The sequence below is a fragment of the Cygnus olor genome, chromosome 6, assembly GCF_009769625.2.
Source record: "Cygnus olor isolate bCygOlo1 chromosome 6, bCygOlo1.pri.v2, whole genome shotgun sequence".
In the NCBI taxonomy this organism is placed as follows: Eukaryota; Metazoa; Chordata; class Aves; order Anseriformes; family Anatidae; genus Cygnus; species Cygnus olor.
The window spans coordinates 13,088,386-13,116,267 of NC_049174.1; the positions used below are offsets into that span (position 1 = coordinate 13,088,386).

Genomic DNA, 27,882 nt, shown 5'->3' on the forward strand with positions numbered 1-27,882 from the left:
ATTCACGATCTTATCATGCAGGCATATTCCTAGAAGCGAGGTTGTTCTTGCAAGGTAGAAAATAACATGTTGGACCAGTGCAGTAAATCAAACAAATGTGTGGGTTGTTAAGAGAGCTGCATCCATCATATACTAGGCAGCACTGTAAAAGTTACATGGTGTGAGGTATAAATCATGTTACGACATAAAAGGCCTTGGTTTTGATCTTTCAATATGGGCTTTCTAGTGCTTTTACTGGGGATAGCCGCCTTACCAGGAGTGACCTCACTTGTGATCCAGTGATTTGAAAGCCAATGGAAGTAGTGCAGTCATTTTAAAACCTGCAGTGATGTGGGCAGGAGACTCCTGTGCTGCCAATGCCACCGTGAGCTTAACCCACAGCAAAGCAGGCTCTGCTGTGGTGTCCAGGAGGACATCCCAGCCAAGGCCTTCCAGTGGGCAAAGGGGCTCCCATGAGGGCACAGCTCCAGGGTGTGAGTTGTTGATGCAATGGCCTTGACTGTTTGGATGTGACCCCTGTGTTCCTCCTCAAGCTGGAAGTGATGAGTCTTACACAGCTTTCTGAAGTTAGCCAAGGATGTGACATGTTCACCTAAAAGGGGTGAACGTGTGGAATTTTTTATGTTTTGGTCACCCAGTAGGTGTGAAGGGGGACAAGGAGTCCTGAGAGAGCTCTTGCAAATACAGCCGCTCTTGCAAGACCTCCACCATGGGAGTTCAAATCTTGCAAGATTTTGCATGCTTTTGAACCAAGTCTTAGGTCCATCTGAATATTGTATCTTTCTGCTAGGTAACATCACCATGTCAAATACTGTGTTTTGCAATTAATTCATGACAAGAAACATTTCTCACTGGCACCGTGATACTTTTATTGAATAGCCTTAGTTGGTGTGTATGTGTGTGGTTGGAAAGACAAGTCCACCTTTACTGGCAGATGTGGGAGACCTGCATCAAATGATGAGACTGCAGCTGTGCAGGTGCAGTGCCCAAATGTCCCGCTCCCATCACCTCACCTAGTGGGTTCAGCTATCCCTCCGAGCTTCCCAGTTAAACCATCAGTAGTTCAACCAGTCTGTAAACCATTTACTAGTTTACAGAGGTGTTCTTGTTTTCATCCACCAAATTCAAAGAAGGTAGCAAAGGTTGTTAGGAAAAAGCAGGCAGGTAAAAGAGAAGAGGCAAGAAACAAACCCAGATGAGGAGCTGTCCCATCCTGTCTTTGCAGTCGTACAAGCATCCTTTACCTGGTTACATCCCAGCTGTCTACAGCTGTGTAGAAAGGATGGTTTCATTTGCAGCGTGGACGGGATACAGCTCTGTTGTTAAAATTAAGCTGAACTATTTGAGGCAGAACCTGGGAGCAGGTAGGCACCTGACTCCATTTCTCTCAGTGGAAAGCACCTAGGTGTTCAAAGGTACCTGAATACCATCTTGGGAGCAGTCTGAGTCAGTGGTGGGGAGGGGCCTATGCAACTAGCTTATTTGGGTCCAAGCACCAAGTCATTTGGACCCCTGCATCCTGTTTAAGTGCTCTGTTCCCTTAAAACCCACTGACCGTGAGTGCCATAATTAGAGCTGGTACAATCAAGTCATCGAATCTGTTCGCTCTGACCTCAGCAGTGCGGCTTCCCTGCAGGGAGCTCCTGAGCTTCCTGTGAAAGAGAGGGACAGAGAGGACTAGCCATGGAAATTTGGGACTGAGCTGTAAATGGCAGGGCTGCCTCCTTTCCCATGCCTGCCCTGGGGCTAGGGCCGAGCAGCCCTTGTCTCCATCGGCGCTTTGTTTTTCCGCGGCCGCCTTGGAGCTGCAGGGAGCTGCGTGTGCTGCGGGTTGAGAATGTGCCCAGCAGCGCCAATGGCTACTAGCCACTTGGCTTGCTCACTGGCTGAGCCAGAGGGCCTGAAATGATTGCGAGATATTTTCCTTTGGCTGGTAGCTTGTTAGTGTGTCATGCAAGAGCAGTCTGCCAGAGTGGGCCCTGTGCAAAGGGGTGGGAGTGCCCTGGCAGACAAAGAGCTCTCAGTGTGGGGCTCGCCGTCCAGAGGCAGATGCGGGCCGGTCACCCAACTTCCATGTGCAAAGTCCACTCGCTGGATCAAAGGGATTTACTGCTCTGCAGGAAGACAAGAAAGCCATGGGCTGGGGAGCCGGGGGGTGGAAGGCAGCGGAAGGAGGTTGCATTCCTTTCGTTCGTATGTAACGCTGACCAGACAGACGCTGGCTGGCCTTCCTCACAGCGTGATGAGCCAGACTGGGCTGGAGGCAATACAGACTGATAGCAGCTTGCTGGGTTGGAACCTGGCTTCTCCTGGGGCTTTACTTCGCTGGGGAGCCCAGGGACAGTCAGACCCCACACTGTGCATGGTGCTGTGCAAGCTTCCCTCGTTATTCTCTCGCGTCTCCTCCATTAGAGAATTAGGACAGTTCTGGAAGGCCCATCAATGGTTGAACTGGTTATGAAACCACCTTCTGGACGACCTTTGGAGAGGGAAAAACTATTATCTGTGTGGGAGAGAATTTAATCTGGAAGGGAAAAACATTGTCTGGGTTGAAAGGGAAATGAAAATATTTGATTGGATTCGAAGCAAGCTGGGGCATCTAAAGAGAAGGGTACATAAAGGAGCTCAGAGCAGTGGTGGAACTATATGTCTGTCAGAAGGCAGCAAAGAAGCCGTTCGGGAGAAATAGCAGCTGTGCCTGTAAACAGGAGGAAAAGGTGAGCTGTAGGATTGGAAAGGCTGTGCTGCCAACATGGGGGTGAGGTAAAAAAAAATAACAAAGGAGCCACCAAGACTGGTGCTGTAATCCAGCCCTAATACATTCTCTCACACTTATTCATGGAGCAGACATCAGTGCAAACGACAATGTCTCTTTTGAGAAACAGAAATTTTAGTCCAGCCTTCACACGTGTGGAGATGAATTGCCAATGTAGAGGAGAGTGGAGAGGAAAGGAATTAGAATGGGCCAAAGAAAATGTATAGTCATCGGTACTTCCTAAATTAGAAAACAGGATATTGCTGGCGAGTGTCGGGATGCAAATACGTCTAAGGGGGAGCTGGCCTGCGACCTTTGGAAAGATTAGTCATGGGGAAGTCATTGTGTCCCATGGATCAAAGACCCATGGAGAAGATTTCTATGTCCCGATGAAACAACTCACATCAGCTTTCCTTGCAGTAATGTACATGGGAAGGCATGAGGTGGCATGGGTGCTTCATGGCCAGAGATAAAGCATCACAAATAAACTAACTGGGAAATCCTGAAGATTGCAATAATTATTAAAAAAATAAGCCATAGAGTGTTTCGCTGGGGTTTGCATTTTGTGAGTGTCAGAAGGTTTTGATTATTTTTTTTTCTTTATACATCTAAAACCAGGATCTGATACAACCTAAGATCAATTCTTAAAAAAAAAAGCAGTTGGGCACCTCACATCTTTAATTAGGTTTCTAAAGCCTAAAACAAGTGGGAGATGCCCATGTAAATAGATAGTACGAGTCTACATATTGTCTGAAGATAGCATTTATTTAAGTGGAGTTTGTTTCACATTGTCATGATATCTTATTGTAAATTACATAGTTCTTTGATCCAAAGTGCTGGGTGAGAGTAACAAGAACAAATAAATCCACCCTGCAGGAAAACAAATTACTACGTTTGGAAGAAAAAAGCAAGACATACACAAGAGTATTAGAAGAGCATTAAAGAACAGGAAGGTTTTTGAGGTGGGATTTAAACTGACAGAGAAGAGTCTTCCAAAACTGCTGGGGCTAGAAGAGGAAATGCCCAGAATCTGGAAATGATTGGAAAAGCGCAAATTGAGCTGGGAAGGCTAGATGAAAAAAGAAGAAGATTAATTTGAAGTAAAGGAATAATAGAGAAAATAAAATCTGTCTGTGCCAGTGATAACCCGTGAATGGGAAGCTGCAGTGCTGTGTTAGTGTGGTGCCACCAGTGAACACAAAGCCAAAGATGAGAAAGAAAATACAAACAGCCAAGCAAAGCACCAGTTCTGTAAGATTCTGAATAATGAGTTAGGGAAAAGCATTTGGGAGAACAGTATAGCTACAATGGGAGGAATGAAAGCCAAGGCCCAGGATTTTTTTGTTGTTGTACAAAGAGAGAGATCCACAGCCTTGGAACAAGTCCCCAGCTCTGCGTGCAGGGCTGAGACCAGCAAGGGGACACAGAGGGACAGAGAGGATGCTAAAGCTCCCCTGGCAGCAGCTGGAGCAGCAGGTGAGTTAGCTGCTGGAAATGAGAGAAGGGAGTTGGGGAAGGAGAGGGGGTGTGAGGAAGACCTTCGTTCATGGCTGGATTTGTTTTCAGTTGCACTGCCAAATTGGAAAGATGTGTTTTCTTAGTTTTTGTTTTTGTTTTTGTTTTTAATCAAAGCTCGTTGAAATAAGCCCAACCTGATCACAAGCTCTTCAAAAACTTTCTCTTTTTGAAGCCATTTAACCACTTGGCAAGTTGGGAGAGGAGTCTTGTGATTTCAGTGCGGAGGGCCAGAGCCTCACATCACTACTACAGTGAGAGCTTAGGCTGAGGAAACAAGCTTTGTGAACGCCGCAGACAGAGGAAGGATGGGCTCTGCCAAAAGCAGCCCTCGCCATTTGAAACGCCCGGGCTCAGCCATTGCTTGGTTGCCAGTACCTGCATTCTCAGTCCTCTGTTTCTGCTCCATCGTTTGCAATTCGGTAGCACAGGTAGGGAGACAGTCTTACTGTTTGGGTTTGGAAATGTAAATAGGTATTGTTTGGTTGGTTGTTTATGTGCCATGTGAGATGATTTTTGGCACAAGGGAGACCTAGAAAGTGCTGTGTGCTGCCTGCTGGCAGCTGCAGAAGGGAGAGTGCAGGCACCTCCAAGTGTTGGGGCATGCTGCCTCAGTAAGGCACAGAGAAGCCCCCTCTAGTTTGTCATCCTGCGTTTTCTTTACATCCATCCCTGAGCCCCTCGGAGGCACCCAGCAAAAGGGGTGAAGGATATGGCTCACAGAGTAAGACCTCAAACTAAAAACCCTCAGTTGCTTTCTGCCAGGGTCCCTTCGTGTTGCTGGTGTCCCGCACTGGATACAAATGGCAGGTTAAGGATGAGAAACTTTGCTTTGAACAAAAGAAAAAGAAAAACACCAGCACTTATGAAATATTTGAAGTCACGCCAGGCCTGAACCAGAGATGTGTGGGTGGAGGTGCCATCTTAGGCTGAGGTGGGCTTGCTGGAAGAGAAGGGCCTGAGCAGCCTGGGAGAGCTGAAGCACTGGGCAGGAAAAGCCAAGTGTGCTGCCACATGTCTTAAAAGCAGGCTCTAGGTCAGTCCTCTAAGCGCAGTGGGGGTGTCTGAGTCCAGGTTACATCTGGGCAAGTGCCCAGGAGCCTGGGTGGAAAGTGTGTGGGGCAAGGGGCTTGGTCCCAGCGCAGAGCCTGCCTTTCACATCCCACATACCCCCGCACCGGCAGCAGCAGCTTTGCACGCAGGAGCAGCTGAGCTGCAAGGCTTTGTCTCAGCTGACCTAAAAGCAGTGGGGGTGTCCGTGCTTCTGCCAAGAGAGGTCCAGTGCCAGGTAACACCGTGGCCACTGCGGAGTAGATGGTGCCCTTGGTATAGCACAGACCTTCACTAACACTGGGAATGATGTCTGAAAAAAATGAATTTCAAGGTAGGTAAAGAGCAAGCATCTGATGCCAAGACTGTAGGGTGGATTTCATGTGTCAAACTGTCTGTTTCTGTTTTGCTGGAGTTCAGGGAAAAACTCTATTTGTGTCTTCAGAAAACTTTTTGTCTAACACCGCTGCCAAAAGCCAGTTGGTTACCAAATGTCAAGCAGTAAATTGTAGTGTACTGCTGTAGAGTGAAATGAACATGAAACAAGGACTTCAAGCGAGGGGAGTTTTAAAGACTGGTGCAGCCCTGTTAGAAAGGGGAGGACAAAATACTGCATGGGACCCTCCTTATCCACAGTCTCTGGGAGTGCCCAGAACCTTTGTTTCACTGGAGACCCCAAATCTTTCTGTTGGCCAGCTTTATACGTGTTAGAAGGCATAATAAGAACTGGAAGCCTTTAAAAAATGTGCGGGCCAGTTCTCAGCCCTAGCAGCCCCATCTGGAGATAGACACACGTGCTGCCTTGGGCAGATGTGCTCCTGGGGGTGCCTGGCCTTTGAAACCTGGGACCGAAAACTGGGGCTTGAAGAACTGAAAGCTGGAAAAACATTTACAAGCGTGCTAGCTAAGCTAACAGTGACGAGCCTGTGCTTCCAGATGAAAGCGGATCACCAGCCGAGTTCTGAGAGAAAGGTGTCCCCGTTGCTTAACTGTGCACATTCGGAGTTTAGTGGGGACTTTTTCCTTGCTCCGATTCCTCTGGACTCTTATCACCGACAGAGGGAACTTAATAGATTAGTTGGACGATTTTGCAATGTCATTCTAGTTTTTTATGATGACTATAAGTGATCATTAGTACACTAGAAGCATGTATTAGTTCTTGGAAATGAATGCCATAAAAATACAGGCGTGCTTATCTGCATACACTTTTGTTCGATATATAAGTGCATGGAACCTGTTACGGTTAATTTTGCATGAACTTCCATTTGGGCATCTTCTTGTTGGTCACGTGTAACTCTGCTAAGCTTTTCCCTGAAGCTGAATTTTTCCACATTTGGTATTCTTCCAGCGTGGCTGCTGTTTGTTATTTTAGAAGTTGGAGGAAAAATACTTGTTTTTTAGGAGAATGTGGCATGTGTGTTGGGGATGGGCAGAGAGAAGAGAGCTTTTCTCAGTGTAACAAGTTGAGCTAAAAACTTGGCCTCTGTAATGGAAAATAGCCTTTGAGTAGAAGACCTTTATCTGTGAATATCTGGGTGAAAATTAACTGGAATGGACTAAGCTCTGATCTGTCGTGAAATGACTTTTGTATGAGTGTGGTACACGTGATGCGATTTTATTGTTAATTCTTTGTGAAACCCAGAGAATCCCAGCGGTGGTTTCTCCAGGTGGTTTCCTGGGCTTTGTTTGACTTTGGACGTGTATTAGGGAACATATTCCATACAGAGGGTGTCTTTATTCTCTAAAATTTTCCCTCTGAAGATGCAGCGCCACCCAGCAATGGGGTTTTGTAGCACACTTGCGTCATTCCTCGTTTACACTCATCCGGCAGCATGGATGACCTGGGGGATTTCCAGCTGGGTGCTTCTGTCTCCCCTAGAGCTTAGAGCTTCTGGAGTCCTAGCTCTGGGAAGGTGATCAGCAGTGCAAACTTTCCCAAAATGCAGATGAGTAAACTTCCTAGCTGGCAGAGTTCATCACCTTTACTGGCTGCCTTGTGCTCTGGAGACCGGGCCCCTTGGTTTGCCTGGCAGCGTTGCTGAGACCTTTTGACCGTGATGTGCTCCACGAAGCAGCGAGCTGGAAGCCCCCGAGGAAGGCAGCGGCAGGAGGGACGTTGTCTCCTGCCGAAGCATCGCCTGCCTGGCCCCACTGCGCAGCCCGGCCCTGGCACAGGGTGTGTTTTATAAAGCCAAACACACGGCTTCCCACCCCCCCAAATCAAATATAGTACCTGAATGAATGAAAGCATCCTGGGTCTTGTTCCTTTCTTCTTTTTGTTCTTGACAAAACCAGGAAACAGAAAGGGATATGTTTTATTTTCCCCTTGTGTTTTATTCCCGTGCTGTCTCTGCCAGTCTGCATCCCTGATTTTTCAATGGCAAAGGGGAGAAAAGGAAGAGACATAAATAGCAAGAACCATCAGCACTGCAATAGTCTGAGTAAATGAAAAGCCACGTTCGTTAGCAAAAATATGGAACAAAAATAACTTAAAATGTTAGCATTTGGGACAGGGAGTGTCTCTTCCTCTTCACTTGCTTTTTTGTCAATTCTGGTCACTGATAAATATTTTTTATATTCTGCCTGGGATGTTACCTTTGCTTTTTGCATGAAATTTCTCAGAAACTCTTGGCCTAAAATGCAAGTGTCCGAAGAGCAGACCTTTACTACACTGCTCTGGATTATATAAATAGGCGCCAGGGCCCATAAAGGGCTCTCATCGCTGCTCACCCTCTGGTATAATTTACAAAAAAACAAAGGGAAAAGATCTATTGCAGGGTCCTGGAAAAATCTGACCCGGTGAACCGCTGAATTTTTCTTTCTTTTCATCTGCTGCTTCTGCTGCTGCTGCCTTGCCTTGCATCTTCGAGCTCGCAGAGCTCTGCTGCATTCGAAACTAAAAACCCTTATTAGAGGAGATTTTTTTTAAAGTTCTTGCTACTCCTCTGGGGACCAAAGTAATGGCAGCTTGAAGCAGCGGAGAATGTGTAATTAGGGCAAACAGCGATGCCGTGCCTGCCGGGGAGAAGCAGGAGGCAAGGAGGGGATGCGCAGCAGCCCGGCGTGCACCGGCTGTTACTAGGAGACCCCGGCACGAAATGTGGGGCGTGCAGGATGCTGATGGGCCAGCCCGGCGCCTGGGTACCAGCCCGACCTGCTGCACAGCTGTTCCTGCCCTCGCGTTGCCAAGCAACTCCAGCCTTTCCTTTCTTTCTTCCTTTTTTTTTTTTTTTTTTAATTTTAATTTTCTTTCCCCTCTCGCTCACTCGTTCCGGAGGCTTAATTGGGTAGCCTTGCTGCCGGGGATGCTGCCGGCTGCCCGCCCCGTCCTGCTGCCCTGCTGCCGTCCCCCGGGCCGGGCTGGGCGAGGGCGCGCCGGCAATTCAGGGGGCACAAGGGTGGGCTGTGCGATTCAGGGGGCACAAGGGTGGGCTGTGCGCCCCGGCTGGTGCTCAAGGAGGGAACAAAAAGGAATATTTCCATTTCTTGGAGCGTTGCCGCATGCTTCGCTTTGCTCTGCATTTCAGCTAGGCAAGCAGGCTTTTGTGTGTGTGCGTTAGGTGCTTGTGTGTGTGAGCAAGAAATAAGGCTGCAAAAATTCATTTGTTTTTGTGTCCTGAATGACTGCCTGCAGAAGACTGCTGCCGGCTTGGTAGACAAGCTTTGGCAAGGCCCCTAGGGACTAGTCCGGAGCTTTGAAGCTGGTGGAAAGACTGATTGGACAGTGGGTCTGGTTCTTAACCTCTTTTCGCCCATCTCTGATACAGACACGATTAGAGCCATCTCTCTATAAGGGCACTTCTGACCTTTTTGGATGAAAGGAGCTGTACATCGTTCACGGCAATGTACTGCTTTTACACTTGATCATCCCTGCCCGTCTATAAATAGGTACAACCTTCTCACATTGTGTTTTTCACAATCCTGTCACATTCCTCTTCTGCCCTGTACTGTCTACTGCCAGCTTTTCTATTGTGCTTTGTCACACTTTCAAAGGCTTTTCCATCTTTCCAGCAGGTGGCAAAACTGTGAATAAAATGCTGTTTTTCCTTTTTTCTCTTTTGGGGGAGAAAGCATTGGTGAGCCACTTAAGACATTGACCACGGCCCCCCTTGCCTTCCTTTGTAATAATAAAAATAATAATTACCCTTTCTATTTCTCCAACAAAAATCAATTAGGAGTATATTGAGGAATGAAAGGCTCCAAAAAGTATCTGAAATTGATTTTTATAATTAGTTTTACTGGTTGATGGGTTGCATGCACATACACTTAGATGGTGGCATTGACTTCCAGAGGATGTGTGTATTAAATAGCCTGCTCTTCCTTTTTGCTAAAGAAATGAACTTAGTGACATTAAAAGGAGGGTGATGTTGTTGTGCACTGAACTGCAGCAGCTCTCCAGCTTTTCTGTAACCACACCAGCAAAGCAGCTGTCTGAGCCATGCATCCGATGGTAACTTGCTGAATTTAGCGTGGAAGTGGGGCCATTCAACAAGCAGGGCTCCTCCTCTGTCTCCTATTTGGGGGAGTGTGCGTATGCGACATGGGGGGACAGAGACAGCCGTAAAGGAGACCTATTTGGTTAGGAGATTGCATTTTTTCCGGAGTCCTTAAAACTGAATTTCCTTCTGCAACGTGCTGCTGTTAAATATCACGTAGCACTTTCCATATGAAGAGAGGAGTGACCAGTAACATTTTCTGTTGTGCCATGTGATGTGTGCTGATATTCAGCTAATTAGAAGAATTATGGCTCAGCTTCATTGGTATGCCACGTATGTAGCTTGTAAAGCTCTCAGGGACCCTTAGAGATGAAGAGTGCTACATAAATATAAAATATTGTTAATGTGATGTTCCACATTAGGCTTCCCATTGTGCCGTGGCAGACTTTTGTAATAAACTGCAAAGCAAATACAAACGCCTGCCTGGCATTTCTCTGCAAGGCAAGCTGGGGGGCTGCTTCTCACCGAAAACCCACCGGCTGCCGGTGTCTCCGCGGCGTCCTTCTGCGTGGCACCGTCCCAGCACTGACACCGCTGCTCGGCGCGACGGCACGTTCCCAGCCACCAGCTCCAGAACAGTAGGTCCCAGAAGGATTTCTCAGAAAGGGTGGCGAGGAAAGTTATTAAAACACTCTCTGAAAAAGCCAGTGGGACTACGGGGTTCTTCACACATTTTCTTTGCACAACTCAGGCCCCCGGAGCATCCTTATGGGAGAAATCCAGGCGAGAAATCTTGCATTTAATTCCTTTTTCAGTTGTAATTTGCAGTTTGTCTGGTTCTCCAAGAACGCCAGTCTCAGAGCAAGCGTAGCTAAAGCTGTCTTTCAGGACATATTTTTAGACATTGAGGCTTTTAGAACTAGTTTCATTCTGAGTAGTATTTTAATCATGGATTTTAAAAATGGAGGAGATGCTTTGTGTTTCTTTCATAAAACTTTTTTTTTGGGATCTTGAAACTACATGTAAATAATTCACTGTGGGTTAGAACACATGGCGATTTTTCAGGGGGTGTTCCTGTTTTTTTAAAGACTTTCACATGCTATTTTTATGTACTTACATAACATATTAAGGAGCTGTTAAAGCATAGCATAACAAACATCTTATTTGACTGGCCTTCAAAATGTGCATGCAGACAGGATTTGTTTTATTCCTCAGTTTCTTTAAGCCTTTTTGGCTAACTCAGGCATACTGACAAAAGGAGGCTCTTAACTGTACCGTGTTTTAGCAGTAAGGTATACCAGCAAGGGTTTTGACGGGGATTCTCCACTGTTGATCTGTCTTACTGAAGTTATTGCAGGACCACGGGGCTTAAACTGCTTGCTTATTTTACTAAGCATACTGTAATCAGGATGTATTTGTGCTGTGGTGTTTAAATTGGGATTCATGGGGAGGCAGAAGGAAACAGATACACAGGATAATCTTAATATGTTTGTTTACTTTTAATTCCGTAAAGATACAGGGTGGAACTCGAGCCTTAATGGGCATTTCTCCAGTGACTGATGAAACCAGGGTTTCACCCTGCAGTATTGCTTGATCTTATCATGCACATCCCAAAATCTGTAGGGTTTTCTTCTAAAGTCACCCCCCCCAAAATCCAGGAAGTAGGGAACAAACTCCTTTCTCTGTTTGTGTGTGTGTATGTGTGTGTGTTTGTTTTTAATAACAAATGTTTCTAGTCTTCAGGGCTGCAAAGAGAAGTTTAAAATCATGACCCTGGGTTATCTCCAAACCAGAAGGCAAATGATCTCTCTGTCTTACTGTCTTCATCTTGAAAATCTCATTATTTTTGTGGGAGACTGGACTCATAGACTTTTTAAACCCCTAGGGTTGGCAATAAATGCTGTAAAATGTAAGATGTATAATATCCCTGGCTTCCTCCTTTTGTGCTGTAATTTTCTGGTCATGACAATGTCCGCAGCTGATCCTGTTTATGTTCCTATGTCTCCCATAACCATAATATTTCTACTAACCGGTCGCTGTTGAAACTGCCACTCTGAGATGTCTGCAGTGAGCAGACTCTTCTTACTCCTTGTACGAAAGAAATACTCCCTGCACCTAGATGGTTCTGGGGAATCTAGGTGGCAAGGACAAGGGGTCTCAGTGTTTTGTGCTGTTTGGTGAGAGACTCTGTATTGCTGAGGCTTGTATATGGTTTGCAATGTATGCATATGGGAGAGAAGACCTGATGGTCTCCATTTTGTGCTTGGAGAGCAAAGATACAGCAGCCTCTGATGGAGCTGCTCCCCTGTACAACCAAAGGAGAGAAATTCACCTCCAGCTTCGGTCTGACAGGGGTCAATGTGTCCCACTCCACACACGCCTTTGTCTCTTCATTAACGTCAAAAGGAGCAGCAGGTGATTATTTCCGATGATGTTTTTCGGTATGTAAAGTTGCATGAGATGAAGCTCACCAAGTGTATCTGAGGCTGGAAAACGACCTGACAAGTCCAAAAGACCAGTGAAGTGGCATCACTGGTGTTTTTTTTATAACTGGGTGCTTAATATGTAGTCTTGCATTTGTCTTAGTCACCAAAAGTACAGTGACCTGATTTCAGGGTTACCAAAGTCTTGTGGATTTTTGCTACGATTGTCATAGATTTTAGCTTCATCATTGTATGTTTCCCCAAAATTTGCAAAATTCTTTGTCCTCCAGTTACGAGACTAGACAAGGGTGGATGAAATGAAGAGGGATGGAGGGCCAGCCTGTTACTGAAGTGTACTTTGGGGGGAGTTTTTAGAAGGAGAGCTAAGTTGAGTGAGATGCCAGGAATAGAAGCGGAACAGAGAGCTTCTTCCCCAAACAGCCCAATCTCAGGGTACGGAAATATGCTCTGGTAGCATGAAAAGATAAAAACGGGCTAGGGACTGATCAGTAGCTTTCAGCATAGTGGTCTGTGCACTCACAGCATCTGTGGGCTGCTCCTAAGGCACCCTCAGCATGCAACTAAGGATGTGTCCATGTGAACGTTTTCTGTAGTTCAGAAGTCCACTTTTGGGGTCGCTCTCCAGGTTGCCCCCATTCACAGCCAGAAATAACACCCCTGAAGCACGTGCAGCAGGCGTGCTGGGAAGCTTGACCATGGTTTCCCTCTGCAGCTTGCCTTTTTGGCTCTGCACTGCTCGCCAATGTGATGCTGCCTCGAGAAACCAGTGTGGTCAGCAGGTTTGAAATCACTACACGGTGCCCTCCACCTCACCACTGCTCTGGGGCACTTCTAGGATTTTTCTGTAAACAAGTGGTATGTTGTGGGAACACTTGTGCTTGTCTCAGAAAACTGCATAATCCGATGCTTCAAAGTGTGCCCATGTCGCTGGCTCCCTGCCCTGCCCAGGCGTGCGGGTGGGTGCATGGAGGCTAAGCTGGCCCCGTGGTGTGGAGCACCTCCTGAACTGCAGCAGCAGAGCCTTTAACAGCTGCACATCTGGGTATCAGCTTCTTTTTAGATGTGCGCTGGCTCCTCTGTGGAGTGCACAAGGAAAAATGTGGGTTTATGGATTTATATAAGCACTGCACAGCCCCTTGTGTTGAGTAAAGGTGACTTAAAGATTAGAGCCTCCTTCCTGGGAGTGGCTCACAGGCACCAGGTTTAAGTGCGGTTTTTAATTTTGAGGAATTAGAGCCTGGAAAAAGTCAGTATGGCACAGCTCTGTGATGTTCCCATTTTTAATTGGATTTTGAAACTCACAATTAATTTGTTAGAAAGGGGGAGATCCTGGCCCAGTAGAACAGAGTGGGAGTTTTGCCATTGCCTTCAGCAGAGGAGGATTTCGCCATCTACCCTTTTATTCTCGCTAATCCTCTACAACAACAGAAGAGCAGCCTGGCACATGGAAATGATCCTTCCCATTTCTTCTGCCTGCCATTGCCAGTAGTGAGGTAGGAGGGGCTTCTCCCCCTTTTCCATTCCCACGCTTCCTCCTGACACACACCTTGGCAAGAGAGCTTTCATTTCGTCTGCGGGTGAGACGAGAGCAGCCATTAGGAAGCAGTTTGTTCTTCATCCTCACGTACAGAGACACAGAGGTCTTTCACTTTGTGCCCTCTCGTGTTTTTGAGTGGCTGCGGGAGGGTAGGGTATCTAACCTTTCTGAGGTCTCTGGGTCAAGGAGCCTGTCTGACATGGCTTTAAAGGTCACCGTGCTCCTTCGCCTTTATGCCGTGCCACGCAGAGCTCTGCACGGCAGCGTGCTGCCTGGGAGCACAAAGAGGTACTTCTGACATGTCGTGGAACGGGGCTTCACTTACAGAGGAAAAGCATCCGAAAACAAAACTCAGCTCAGGGCAGCGCAAGGCCAGATCAGGAACACTTGAGAGAGGAGACCCTGGAGCAAATAATGGAGATATGTGGCATCCCGTGGATTTACCAGTAATCACACTTGGCATTTCTGTCTCTCGTAACCTATATATAGCACTGTACATTTTCAAAGCTCTTGACAAATGTTAACAAGCCAAACACAGCTTCAGTCTTAATAGTCCTTGTTTCATAGAAAGCCCATGATGTTTTTCCTTCACCTTTCTGCTCCGTAGGCAGCTGTATTGTTCAGGCTGGCTGTACCTGCCAGATCTGGCTGAGCATTCATCCTTTGCCTTCTCTTTACAGCGTGTGTAGTAAATGCACTACAAGGCGGTTTGTCTGCCTTGCTGTCTCCACTCTAAGGTAGGCACTAGAGAGCGTCAGAGAACCAAGGAAGCTGGATTATTACCGAGGCTCATTTATTGACAGCTTTTAAAAATAATGCAGGAACCGTTCACATGGAACCGCTGCACCATCAGAGACATGACCAGGGCCGGGGAAATCCTTTTCCTCTGACAAGGGGAGATCGAATGCAATGTGCCAGGTAGGATGTCGCAGGCTGTCGAGGGGACAGTGCTGAAGCAACTGCAGTTCTGGCATCTGCGACAGCACTGGTAGCAGTGTTTGAATTACAGCTGAGTAACCAGCACAGAAACAAGACACCAGCACTTGGCTCACTAACAAGAATTGTCTTCCCCTTTTTTTTTCCCTCTGTGAAAAAAGTTTTTTTTTTTTTTTAATAAAAATATGGAAGCCTGCAGAGCTGACCAGACAGGCACAGTCTAAGTGGGACAGGGTTATTATTGGCTCAGCCCATTGTCTTGTTGGGCACGTCCCCATGGTGGATTGTGGCACACAGTAGAGACATCCAGGCTGGCCTTTCTGGTTTTGGGGTCTGAGGGCATGATTCAGTATTTTGGTGAAGTCTTGCCTGCTGCTGCCCCCTCTTCACCCAAATAAATCCTTTAATTGAGTTACTGTGCTGAACAAACTTCTCAGAATCTGGTAAAATGGCTCGACTCCAGTTAACAAACACATCAGCCTGCTGGGGCAGGGGACCACAGTGCAGCAGAGCTGCCTGTGCAATGAGAAGTTTGTGGAAACTCACTCACCACAAAACAGCTTTTTAAAATGTATTTTGATGCAATTATCCTGCCCTCTTCACTTTTCTTGCTCTTTTGGCCTCTCCAATTTGTCACTTTGAAATACATAGGGCTCCCATAATCAGATCTCACTCCTTTACCTGCTGAATAGACACGCTAAATATAGAAATCTGCCTCTCTGCACTGAGAAATTTATCTGCTGTGGCCAAGTAGAGAGGTCAGAAGTATTGCAACTTCAGTTTGGTCAGTGACATTTTTTTTTAAAGACTGCCTTCTTAGCAATTTTAAGAACAAATAAATAAGTCCCTTCTCTGTTTATAATTGCTGGCTTAGTAGCTTAGTAGTGAAAGTGATTTCTTGTCAGCATTTTAGCTCAACTCCCTCCTCTTCTAATGCATCCACACTGTGCTGACAGTGTGGGCAGCAGTGACTTTGAGTTTATACAGGAGGAGAAGCACTGTAGCATTTGTTCTGGGGGGAGATGATAAACTTGCATGTGCATGAATACATGGGCACTGAATAAGAAGAGGGGAAGCATGAGACCTTGGAAGTCTCCATCAGGAGGTGTGAAGGACTCATGGATGTTACACCATGGATCCACAGAGGCTGGTCTGTGTTAGAAGATAGGTAAATGTGAACACAGAAGACCAGACTCTTCTGACATACCACTTCATTGCTTCAGTGGTACGGTTAATATTTTGGGGGTAGTATAAGAGCTGATACAGGTGTAGTGCAAAAAGACTGAAGGACCAGCTCATTTAAAGAAGAAAACGTTTCTCCTCTTGCACTCCCTGTCCAGAGGCGGTTGCTGCTGGGGGTGCCCAGGTGGCGGTACGACCGGCTCCCACCTGCGGGGCTTTAGCATGGGTACAGCCACTCAGCTACCACAGTAATTCAGCCTGCAAGCACAGAGCAAGCTGAAAGGATGACTGAAAATCAGGCCCCAGCAGCACAGGGGGCGAGGTCTGGGGACATCCTGAGGGTTTGTTTGAAGAGCAGTTGACGGGTTTTGTTAAAAATGGGAAACTGGATGTTTTAACAGCTGTAATGTTGGAGCTGGACCCATCCCCAGTACAATGCATCGTAAGACCTAAGTGGTTTGCATCGTGCTCTGGCCATGAATCGTGTGACTCAATGTGGGTTAGCATGCCCATCGTGCTCTGGCCATGAATGACTCGATGTGGGTTAAACTACCCAAGTGGGAAAGGGGCGAGGGGGGCGGACACAGGACTTCCAAGTTGAGTGCTCGGTAATGCTGCTGCCGCACTGACTCTTCTCTCCTCCCCTCTGCAGGTGAGAAGCCTTACAAGTGCTCGTGGGAAGGGTGCGAGTGGCGTTTTGCACGGAGCGACGAGCTCACGAGGCATTACAGAAAGCACACGGGTGCAAAGCCCTTTAAATGCAACCATTGTGACAGGTAATGCTGCCTCCTCACGCGGTGTTTGAGCAAAATGTGGCTATTGTGAGCGGCACGGAGCTGCCAGCTCCCTGAGAGCAGAGGCCTGGCTCCCAGCAGAGAGGCCTCTCCTGGCCTCGCGGCCCACTGCCTGAGTCCCTGAGCCACAGAGGGCACAAAGAAAGATGTGGGACTGGGTAAAGGTCTGACTGAAACGTGCCAGTGTCTGTTGTAGGCACAGGATTCAATCCATAGGACAGCTTTTTTAATACTCTGTAAGCAGAGAGGATGTCCAGAGGGCCCCAGACCACTTCACTGATGGACCTGCCAGCAAAATATCTTCACAGCTTTCTGTCTCCTGGTCTTATGAACCTGGTGTCCTCTGAAAGGCAGAGCTCCCTCTCCACCTGCCCTGCTTCATGGGCTACCCCAAGCACCACTGCTGTCTGCTTGCGTTTCAGCAGGGTGGTCCGCAGAAGCTGACAGGCCTCACGAATACATGGGTGTATGAGAGGGCAGATGGGGTCTGTGTGTGGCTGTTGTGTCACAGGTGCCCAAAATCTACAGAACAGTCTGGGAAAAGAGCATTTAATTTCTGTACAAAGTTACTACATCATTGTCTTCTCTTTCCACTGAGTCGAGGGCTCAGTGCTTCCCTGGGTGAAACTGAGAGTCAAAAGAAGACAGCAAAGTGCTTCATTTTTGAAAGCACAGGAGTATTTTAGGCACGTCTGACAATTCACATTCATGGGATTGTTTTGAGTAGGATCAGTGATTGCTGCGAATTCCTGCTAATGAGTGAATCTTTTCCTCCAGTTCTAAATCTTACCCTTGGTGTCTATTTGATGTGGGAAATACTCTGCCCCTTCATTTTGTGTGGGCACAGATTTAAAAGCCTGGTAGGTGCCTAGAGCCAGGCTTCCTGAAGAGCCTGTCATGCAGCCATCCTCCAGGCACTCAGAAACATTTTGCTGGGGGAGCTGGGCACCCAGCAGCTCCCAGTGAGAGCAATGGGAGCTGCTGCTCACTGCCAACCTTTTTGCAGTCCTCGCCGCTTTAGCTGCTGAATGAATGATGACATTGTCTGAAAATTCTGGTTGTCCTTGCTTGGTGCTGGTTCTTTTGAAAGCTGGGTTCTTTGAATTCAGAAGCAAAACCAAAAGAAAAACCTCCTCCCCATCCCCAGTCCCAAATGATAAGAAATTAGGGTGGAGCAAAAGCAATTACCCCTGTAATGACTCTTGACAGCACTGACAGGATCAAACAATGAGCACTTCTCCCCCTCGTACCCCCCCAGCTGGAGACTGGCAGTGCCCTGGGTAAAACCTGGATCCAGTATTGAGTAATCAAATAACATGCTTGCATCTGAACATGTTATCTGGCTAATCTTATTTATATATATATTTTAAAAGAGACTTAAGAAAATTACCCATCTTTTTAATGCAGCACTAAGGTTCTCTGCTCTGATAAGAAAACATTTTGTAATACAATAAAGGCTCTAGGAAGCCTCTGGGTACACCAGACCAGCAGAGAACATGCGTGGAGAGAGGATGTGTGGGACATAAACAAGGGACCCCATACTTTTATGGGAAGGAAATTCGATCATTTTCACATCCTGCCTTTCCAAGAGCTTCATCTCCTTGAGCGCTCTTCTCCCCTTGTCTCCCCTCTTCCTGCCCCCCCCCCACCACCACCACCACAGAGAGCTTCCTCTTGGATTATCTTTTGTTTTATCCCTGGATTATCTTTTGTTTGCTCAGAGTTAGGGACAGGATAAACCAAGTAGGGACCTCTGGAGTTCTGCTTTTGTATAAGCACATTTGTGAAGGAGGACATTTATGTTCTCTGTTTCGAATGTAAGGCATTGCCTTTCTCTTTTTCTCTGAAGAACAGAGTAACCACTCCCAGCCCCACAAGCACACAAACACAAGCAGTGCAGAACTGCAGAGTTTCTGTGTCAGGACAGACAGTATTTTTAGCAGAGGTTTAAGAAATAAAATAGGTATTTTCAACTCCTCAGTCTCTTTCAGTCCTTTTTTAAGTAATCATTCTTCTCCATCTACATATTATCCTTGCCTATCTATTTTTTTTTAATTTGGCAGCCAACTCGGTTACTGAAGTCAAGAGATATATTTTTGCAACCATCTAATACTTCTGCTCTTCAGCTGAATCTGTAGATAAAAGAAAAATTATATTAATAAGACTGCTGGGATTTGTGCACTCCATGCACAAGCCATCTGTGTGCGGCAGTAGGAGTCAGGTTTGGGTTTACTTTTCCAATCAGTTGCAAGCCTATGGAGTGCCAGTGTCTGTTCTTTTGGCCCACTTTGCCATACCGCTGTTTTTCCTTTTTTCATTCATTCATCTGTCCGCTACTATCTATTGGAGATGTCACTTCAAGCAAGTACTGAAATGTGCATAAATCTGTCCCTAGCCATTTAGGCAGAATTTAATGCTAAAGATGCTCCTTCCTGAGCCAGGGCTCCCAGCTGGAGAACAGTGGCTCCATATCTGAACTGCTGCCCTCTCCTGCACCCACCATTATTGACAAGAGTTGTGGTCACTCCCTCAGACATCCGGGCTTGCTAAACTTTAAGGAGCCTTTCGGATTTACTTTTCACAACATCGACATTGCACAAAATATATTGTTTTGTTCAGAACGGAACAGCTCTTGTTGTTGTTCAGAAGGGAAGGCCACACCTTGGCAATCAGAGCATGAAAGCAGGGATCAATATAACAAAGAAGGAGAGTGTTGTGCACATGGTGTGGCTGCAATTCCTTTTTAGTCTGTTTTCAGATGCAGTTGTGTCTCGGACCTCCTGGCCAACATCAAAGGGGTATTCATGTCCCCTGTGTACAGGACAATTCTAAAACATAAGAGATGAGAAGGCTTGATTCTCTTCTGCTGCTGTCCCCAGCCTTATCCCAGCCTGAATGCCATTCACCCCACAGATCACATAGTTATAGCTGGCAAACCACCACTGGTTTGAGTAGCACCATACGTACAGCAAATGGTATGTGGTTTGGTGGCAGCAGGGGAGAAAGGAGAATCTGCTAAAGTGGTACAGAAAGCAGCGTACAAGTCCCTCGTGCCTTCCAGACACCCAGGGTATGCTGTTTATTAGCATTCCCCAGGAGTTATGCTCTTCAGGAACACAGGTAGGTTATGTTCCTCACACGGTGCAAGCCCTCAGCACTCCAGGGGGAAGAAGATGACAGGGCAGTGGCACTTGCTTGTTCTGCATAAATACATGTTTAGGAGATAGCAGCTCAGTTCCAGACTATTGAGGTATATACTCCAGTGTAAGTGTATGTGCTTGGTGTCCTCTCTGACAGCAAGTTAAGAGCATGCTTGGCTGAAATGCACAAATTCCACAGTGGGAAATCCACAGCTGGTAAGAAAGATGGCTGAGCAATGTATTCTCTTACCTTCCCTCTTTCTCCTGTGGAGGCTTCAGTGCTGAGCAGTACTGTGTTGCTAAGGAGATAGAGCAAAAAGAGAAGGGAGAGAATCATGCTTGGGAGTAGGGAATTTTTGCATTGTGCATCACTGTATGACTTTCAGAATTAGGGTGTCTTAATCTAGCATAAACTGTCCTTCCTAGGAAGAGCTGGATTAGGGGAGGGATGATGGGGAAGACTGTGATGGCCCACATACCACATGCAGTGCTGCTCTAAAACTGGAAGAGGCGCAGAGCCAGGGATGTGGGGCAAAGTCTTGCCTCACAGACAGGACTAGGGACCAGCAAGCTGCTGCTTCTTAATTTTGTGGAGAAAGGAGTTTATCTTGTCAGTGTATCCTGTGGAGCCTCCCTCACTCTTAGCTCTTGTTCCAGAATGGAAAAAATATGCCCACTGATCAATACCTTTTTTTTTGGACAGCATGTTTTAGCTGTATCATTTGGTATGGACTGTTATACTGTTGAAAATAAACATCCGTATCCACCAGCCTTACCAATAGCTACAACTAACCAAATCAGTCAGCAGGAGGATGTGAAAAATTAGCATTGTACCGTTTTATTAGCTATAAATTAGCTAAGAATGGTGCCATTTTATTAGCTATAAAAATATTATAGGGCTGAAAAATACACTAGATACTAATACTATGGTAATTGATGTGAAACAGTATTTTGGATTCGTATTTTTAACAGATCTTGCTGTGTTGTGACTCAGCATACTTTTTCCTGGGATGCATTTATCATAGAGACAATCAGAGAGGAAAAGCCGTGCTTGGGTGGTGGTCTTATGACTAGTCCTAGACTAAAGTGCCAGCTGGTGCATGTCTTTTTGGCAGCCACTCAAGCTGTTGTTTTGTTTTGGCAGCCCCTGTAGCCAGAGCGTGCTGCTTTCTCAGTTGAGACTGACGGGAGAGATGTTGGTCCAAGGGTGGATTTTGGCACCCCTGGGCTAGAAAATTCTAGCTGTGCTGAGCCTGCTGCACTAAAAGCAAAGTTTCCATTGTCAGTTCCTCATCTGTCTCACTGCACTTCATGCAGGAGCTTGGAGGAATGCAGCCATCAGCCCATTTTGAAGTCTTTTTAATTTTTGCCACTCCAGAAGGGTATTAACCCCTTTATAAGCTGCTACGAATCAGTAGAGAACAGCTGATTGGAGCAGAACTATGCTCATCCATAGATGATGAGAGTTTATTTTTTCTTGTGAAAGTTGCCTTCATACAAGGCTTTCTTGTCTTAAAAATTTACCTCTTGGTGACTCATCTCTGTATATAGGTAGAGATAGACTGCATGTACAGGGGAATGCTGCCTGCCAGTGAGACAGAAAAGATTCCCTAACTATTTTAAAATCTCTTCATTTCTATAGGTCTTCAATTTCTTAATTATTTTTCTGCTTAGGGTGTTTATTCTCTTGGTGCTTGCTTTTAGATTGAAGGCACTTCTGTTTTTTTGTTGTTGTTGTTGTTGTTTGTTTTTGTTTTTTCCTTTTTTTTTGACTATGTAGTTGAATTTGTTCTTTTATGTTCTCTCTGAAAAGTAAAAAATACTCAACTATTGCTTTTTTAGAAATAGATTCAGTGCCTATGTATGAGCTATCCAGATTCTCTCAATAAGCCCTTCGGATATTCTAACCATTGGTGGCTCTTTCAGACTCTAGATCTGTGGGGCAGTGAAAAGACATTGCAGGCAAATTAGTTCTGGAAGTAGCTTCTAATGATGCCCTCAGAGCCTACAAAAACATTTTATTCAAAAGCCACGGATTTGTGTTTTTGTATAATATTTATAATAGATGTTTTTTCCTCTTACTAAAAATAATTGTGCCAGTGTCTTTTGGTTTAGGGTGGAAAGAAGACAAGCCAAGATTTGCAGAGAGATTGGAAACCTCCCGTTTCTGAGTACTCAACTCGAAGTCCATAGTAGAAGTTCGAATTTTGAGAGTGCCTCGGTGCTGCCTCTCTGACAGCTGGGCTCCATTTCAGGGCTTTGGGGTAGGCAGCCAGAACCACTGCGGGCTTGTCCTGCAGTTTACTCTCTAGTGCCATACATATCTTTAATGACACTCTGATAGTGGGTGTGAAACGGATTGGTGCCTTTGATCCCATTTCTGTTGGGTATGAAGTTAAATAAATGTTCTTGCTTACTGGCAGTTTTGATAAAATGGGGTATATATCGAATGACAGGGAAGAAAAGCACCTGTCCTCCTCAGAATTTATTCCCCTAGTTACTGACAATATCTTAGTGCTGTAAAGTCACAGATTTTGGGCTGCTGTTCCTGCTGCAAGGAGTGCCCTGCAGCAAGTCTGCTACAAGACAACTGTTCTAGAATAGTAATTCTTGATTAACTCTTTTTGGGGCTGCTCTTCTTTGGGAGTAAGTGTTTTATTCTGAATATTTTAACCCACTTCCCTAGTGGATTAAGTAATTTCAAAAGAAGGCAGTCATAAGCCTTTGGAGAGGGAGTTAATCAAGAATAGATGCTTCATTTCAAATTCATGCCCTACCTTATCTTCAATTAACTGCATGTTTAGACCAGCCCTAAAACTCAACTAGTTCTCTAGGGTTGATGCTCTAAGTCTGTCTCATCAGTATCCATCTACATGTTTAGAATATCAAAATGTTATGTTGTGTGATGAGATGGGTTAGTGGATGAAGAACAGAAGTTGAAAGTGGAAGTCCTGGCCTTTTTGCCTTTTTTTGTTTGTTTGTTTGTTTTACCATACTTCTTGTGTTATTTACAATATCCTTGCCTTCTCTGTGTCTCAATTTTCACACTTACAGGATAGGGATAATAGTACCTTGTCTTCTCTCAACATCATTTAGGGAGATAGTATTCATCAGCATCCACATATTACCAATGATATTCCCAATGGAGAGAAAATGAGAGAGATGTAGCCTGAAGGATTTTCAGCCCCCAAGCATTGAACTATTTTCCTTCTGATTTGTAGTTAAAAATGGGAATTTAGCTTTCAAAACTGGCATCTTATGTTGGTGTTTGTTGCTGGTACCGGGCACTTGAAAAAGCTATATTTTTCTTTTTTTTTTTTTAAATTTTTAATTTTTATTTTTAAATTGTCATTTCTAAGTATTTGAGTAAAACTGACTTGTTTTATTTTTTTATACACACACATACACTGAATATTTGATTTTAAGCTACAGGTGCATGGATGAGCACCCTTCCCTGAAGTTTCACTCAGTGAAAGAGGAGGAGGGAAAGGAACAGAGAAGGGACAATAGTCTATTTAGTTGCTGAAAGCCAGTATAGTTGGCCATCAATGGTTAGTTATAGTTGTGAAGCGCACAGGGTTTGGTGTTGATCCATCGATAATCTAAAGAATGTCATTAAACCTGGATAAGTATTTCCTCCTGTACATAAAGAGGGAGGAGCAGGAACCCTGTTTTCCCAAATTCTGTATTTATTTAATTTCCCACTTGGTTTATTTTGCAGGTGTTTTTCCAGGTCTGACCACCTTGCCCTCCACATGAAGAGACACATCTAAATATCCATCAGCTTGTTATGGATGTCATCTGAGCTAAGTGTTGTGAGATGAAAGTGGAACTCGAGTAATAACATGCTGCCTTGCAGGAGAAGAGAACTTGATCACGTGTAATCCTCTGTACAGAGACCACACGCTTGCACGGTCATGCACCCAGTTATACTTCAATACTTACATCAGTTCTTTATGCCTTGCCCCAGCTGGATGGGAGAAGATGCAGGCGAGAAAATGGTATAGAGGTGAAGTCAATGAGAAGAACAATTGCGTACAGTACTTTGTCTCTCTTGGATTTATTTCCTGGTTTTGCCAATGGAAATCAAAGAAAATGGAGGAGGCTTCTCTGCAGGTGGACGGCAATAGGAGGGGCTTATTTAACTTGCTTCTCAATGCAACTTAATAGGAGAATATGTCGTCTTGAAGTTGCATATTTGTAGCACTAACTTTCTTTTTAAATAGATGGGGGGAAAACAATGACCTAGAAAACCAAATCCCAGTTTGGTAGCCAAAATTAACCTCTTGGTTCGTTTGTTCTTTGTCTGAGGATTCCTAATGTTCAGTGCGTCAGACTTTTCACAGACACTTTGACCTGTCCTGGTTTTGGTTCTTCTTCCTAGAACTGAGCTATTGAGATCCTTTTAAGTCAATACCAGTGGCCTTAATGGCAGTAGACTGTGGAGTGACACTTGTGACACAAATATCCTCTCTTTGGCCTGAGTTTATGTAGACTTCACGGAGGACTATATTTTGTTGGTTGTTTTTATTTTAATTTTTGTTTTGGCTATTGCACAACATATGCACTAGGGACTCTGGAAGCTGCTGCCATGATGGCTAAGTGGCCAAGGGATAAACCCTGAGAAACAGCACCTAATATCTCTGTAGGCCTCACCTTATTGCCATAGCTAGGACTTCTTGTTTATTTGTTGAATGAAAACTTTAAAAGCTTATTTGGAAGCTTAAACCTTCTTTTCTCTTTTCTCCACGAACAAGTGATCTTCAGAACTCCTTGTCTTCACCTGGATATCGGTCTGGGACTGGCCACACCACACAGGCATGACTACAGGATTCCTTCCACATCATGTGAGCACATTAGCCACAACTCACAGTGACTTAGAGATGAATTATGTTGCTTTTTCTTGCTGTTCTTCTAATAACCAATTTAAAACATTAGACTTTTGTTTGTGTAAGGAGCACCTGCAGACATTTTTATTTAAACCTGATGTTTTTTGAACATCTTACACTCAAAAAAACACAAGCCAAAAACCCTGCTCCAGTCTCTGAGTGGGAAATCGAGAACCTCTTCCAAGTACAAAGGCTTCATTCAGCATTAGCCTTTTAAAGAAATTATCAAAGTCCTCCTTTTCCACTCATCAAGTTGATACTGTAGCCCACTCCAATATGAAAAAAACATAATGGTGTGAATGGTGAAGGAAGGGTTGGATTTCACATACAACAATGAGGCTTTTCCAAATGATTGCTCTAAAGTATTACTAACCTAGAGGTCCATTTTGGCCTACTGTGTGAACCACCAAGGAGAAGTGGAGTCTCATGCTCACCCTTCAGTCCTATTGATAATTTGATTTTGTTGGGCTCGAAGTGGATAAAAGTCTTCATTACAAAAGAAAAACAAACAAAAAAAATGTATCTTACTATAACTCGCATTTGAAACTATTTGGCACTGGCCCTGACTCCAAAGACTGCATTTAGGACCATAAAAATGGCCTATGCAAGCAGGCAGGTGGTCATTAGGTTGTATATTTTGTATATTCTTGGACCATCCCTACAAGATGTGTCTAGAAACGAAACAAAATGGCACATGGTCCACAAATGGTTGCTGCTCTTTTATACTGTATTAGCCAACTGCCCTTCTTTGACTGTTTTGACTCATTGACTGTTAAATATTTCCCTTAATTTATGTTTTGGGAGGTAAAACTGTACTCTTGGGGAAAAAAGAACAAACAAGAAACTCAATAGGTGTTTAAGAGCTGTCACCAGGATCCTTGGCACTTGAATTCTCAGCATTTTGCAACCTTTGGTTCCAGTGAGAGATTGAATTTACTCAAAAGATGCTGTTTTTCCTCACAGTTTTCACAAAACACTGTGACTGTCAATTGAACACTTTGGGGACAGGGGGGAAATATGATGTCTGGCCCATATGGCATGAAATATGGACCAAAATCTAACCATCTTTTAGGGGCAATGATGTAACATTCATGATAAGAAAGAGAGAGAGAGAGCAAGAGAGAGTGTGAAGAAAGAAAAGAAAAGAAAAGAAAAGAAAAGAAAAGAAAAGAAAAGAAAAGAAAAGAAAAGAAAAGAAAAGAAAAGAAAGATAGAGAGAAAGAAAGAAAATTGAGTTTATTCCAAAGATTTAAAACTAACCGTACTATATATACATATATATATATTTTGTATATATATATATATATATATATACAAAAATTGCGGAGCACTGCTTGCTGACAATCTCGTATTTCTCTACTTCTGTGTTTGCATACTTCTACGGCCATTCCATCCAGCTGTTCCACTGGGACTGAGGGCCCTAGAATCCAATTTGTGTTGGAATATATAGAGCATCCTGCCAGATGTCTAATGGGAACTGAAACCTCAGCTGTGTGAAACTGTAGAGCATCCAGTCAGTGCATTAGATTAAAAAAAAAAAAAAGAGGATAAGAAAATCCTAGAATTTCATTAGTGTAGCATCCTAATGTATGTGCTCTCAAACTCACTACTACAATACTCATTGGCTGTGAACCTGCATAAATATCCTCCTTTGACCTCTGGACACACCTGCCTTTAGATATGCTAACAGTAGTCTACAAAGAATAGTTATTAAATGGCAGTTTACATACCAGGCTCTATTTAAAAGGGAAAAAAAAATTAAGCAAGACTGCTTCTTTTATTCCAGTTTTCATTTGTGGTCTTGTTGACGTCTTATTTAAATATGGCAGAACAAGGGCCCCATAGAAAGAAACATACTGAAATGTGTGATTATTTTGTTCTAGAGACAGGCCTACAGTTAAATCCTGGATTCGTATAGCCAAATGAACATAGAGGAAAAGAGGATAAGAGCCTTAACCAGATTTCAGATTTCTCAGGCTCTTTTTGTTGCAGGTCTTGAACTCTGAAGCCAAATTCTGGGCTTTGGGACCATCGCTTCTGCTTGTAACAGGAGGTATTTTTCACCTGTATATGTTGTATACTCCGTCAATCTCTGCACTTCAGTTTCTGGGTGCTCATATACAAGTGTCTTAGTCATTACTAAAATTTTGAACCATAGCTTGTATTTTGTAGATGGAGTCTCCATTTTGGAAAAGCCTAATTAGTGACATGTTCCAGGAGTCATTTTTTACAATTACAAGTTTTGTTTCTTTGCAGATATTTCAAGCTGTGCACTTCAAACCAGAGCAATCCAGTATAGCTAGATCATTTTTGGGCCTGTGTCTCCTTGCTAAAGTTGTACAGACATCTTCTATTTATAAATTATGAATAGAAACAGGCTAATAAGGAAAGGCTAATCCTTTCTGTAAGGCTTCTTTGGAAGCAAAAGCCTAAATAGATGATTTGGTAACAGTTGAGGACAAAATTATTGAGCTTTAGAAAGGAGCTTAACATTGTTTCCTTCATGCTAGATTTATGTCTGTTTGCAAAACAGAAGCCACATTTTTCTGGCTTTTCTGAAGAAAGTCAGATGTGGTTTCCAAGGCCATGGAACTGTAGGACGAGAACAAACTGAGACAAATGTCCCACAAAATAGTATACATAAAGGAAACAACTAAATCAAATATAATATTTTTGTGAGTAGCTAAATAATATTTTGGACCAGTGTAGTCAATCATAGAATAATGCAGGTAGAAAGGGACTGTCCAGAGGCTGTCTCAGCCAACCTTCAACTAGAGCTGATTGCTCAGGGCCATGTCCAGTTGATTTTTGAATACTGCCAAGGATGGAAATTCCACAGCCATTCTGTGCAAGCTGGTCCAATATTTGACTAACTTTGTGGTAAAAAAAAAAAAAAAAAAAAAAAAAGGACAAATCTGTATGTCAAGGAGGAATTTCCCATGTTCCAACTTGTGTTTGTTGGCTATTCCACTGTGCACCACTGCAAAGAGTCTTCATCTTCTCCACACCTTCTCTTAGGTATTCATAGGCAGCAATAAGATCTACCCTTACCTTTCTCTTCCTATTGATTAACTGTGTCTCTTAGCCACTCTTCATCCATCATGTGCTCCAGCCATCTAATCTCCTTGGTGGCTCTCTTCTAGACTTGCTCCAGTATGTCAGTAATTTTCTTGTATGGGGAAGACCAAAACAGAACAGAATCCT

The 27,882-nt window shown here is 44.5% G+C and overlaps 1 protein-coding gene across 8 annotated transcripts in view; it reads left to right on the plus strand.

Moving 5' to 3' along the window:
• KLF7 (Kruppel like factor 7) overlaps positions 1 to 25,802 on the plus strand; it is a 57,306-nt gene extending 31,504 nt beyond the window's left edge. For 3 of the 8 annotated variants that reach the window (XM_040560837.1, XM_040560835.1, XM_040560842.1), the window contains exons 3-4: positions 16,508 to 16,631; positions 23,511 to 25,802. In XM_040560837.1, coding sequence (XP_040416771.1) covers positions 16,508 to 16,631; positions 23,511 to 23,562 — 176 coding nt within the window. In that variant the 3' untranslated portion in view covers positions 23,563 to 25,802. The remainder of the gene's footprint in view (positions 1 to 16,507; positions 16,632 to 23,510) is intronic. The other 5 variants (XM_040560838.1, XM_040560836.1, XM_040560840.1 and 2 more) reach the window with 3 other exon arrangements.
• Positions 25,803 to 27,882: the final 2,080 nt, after the last annotated feature.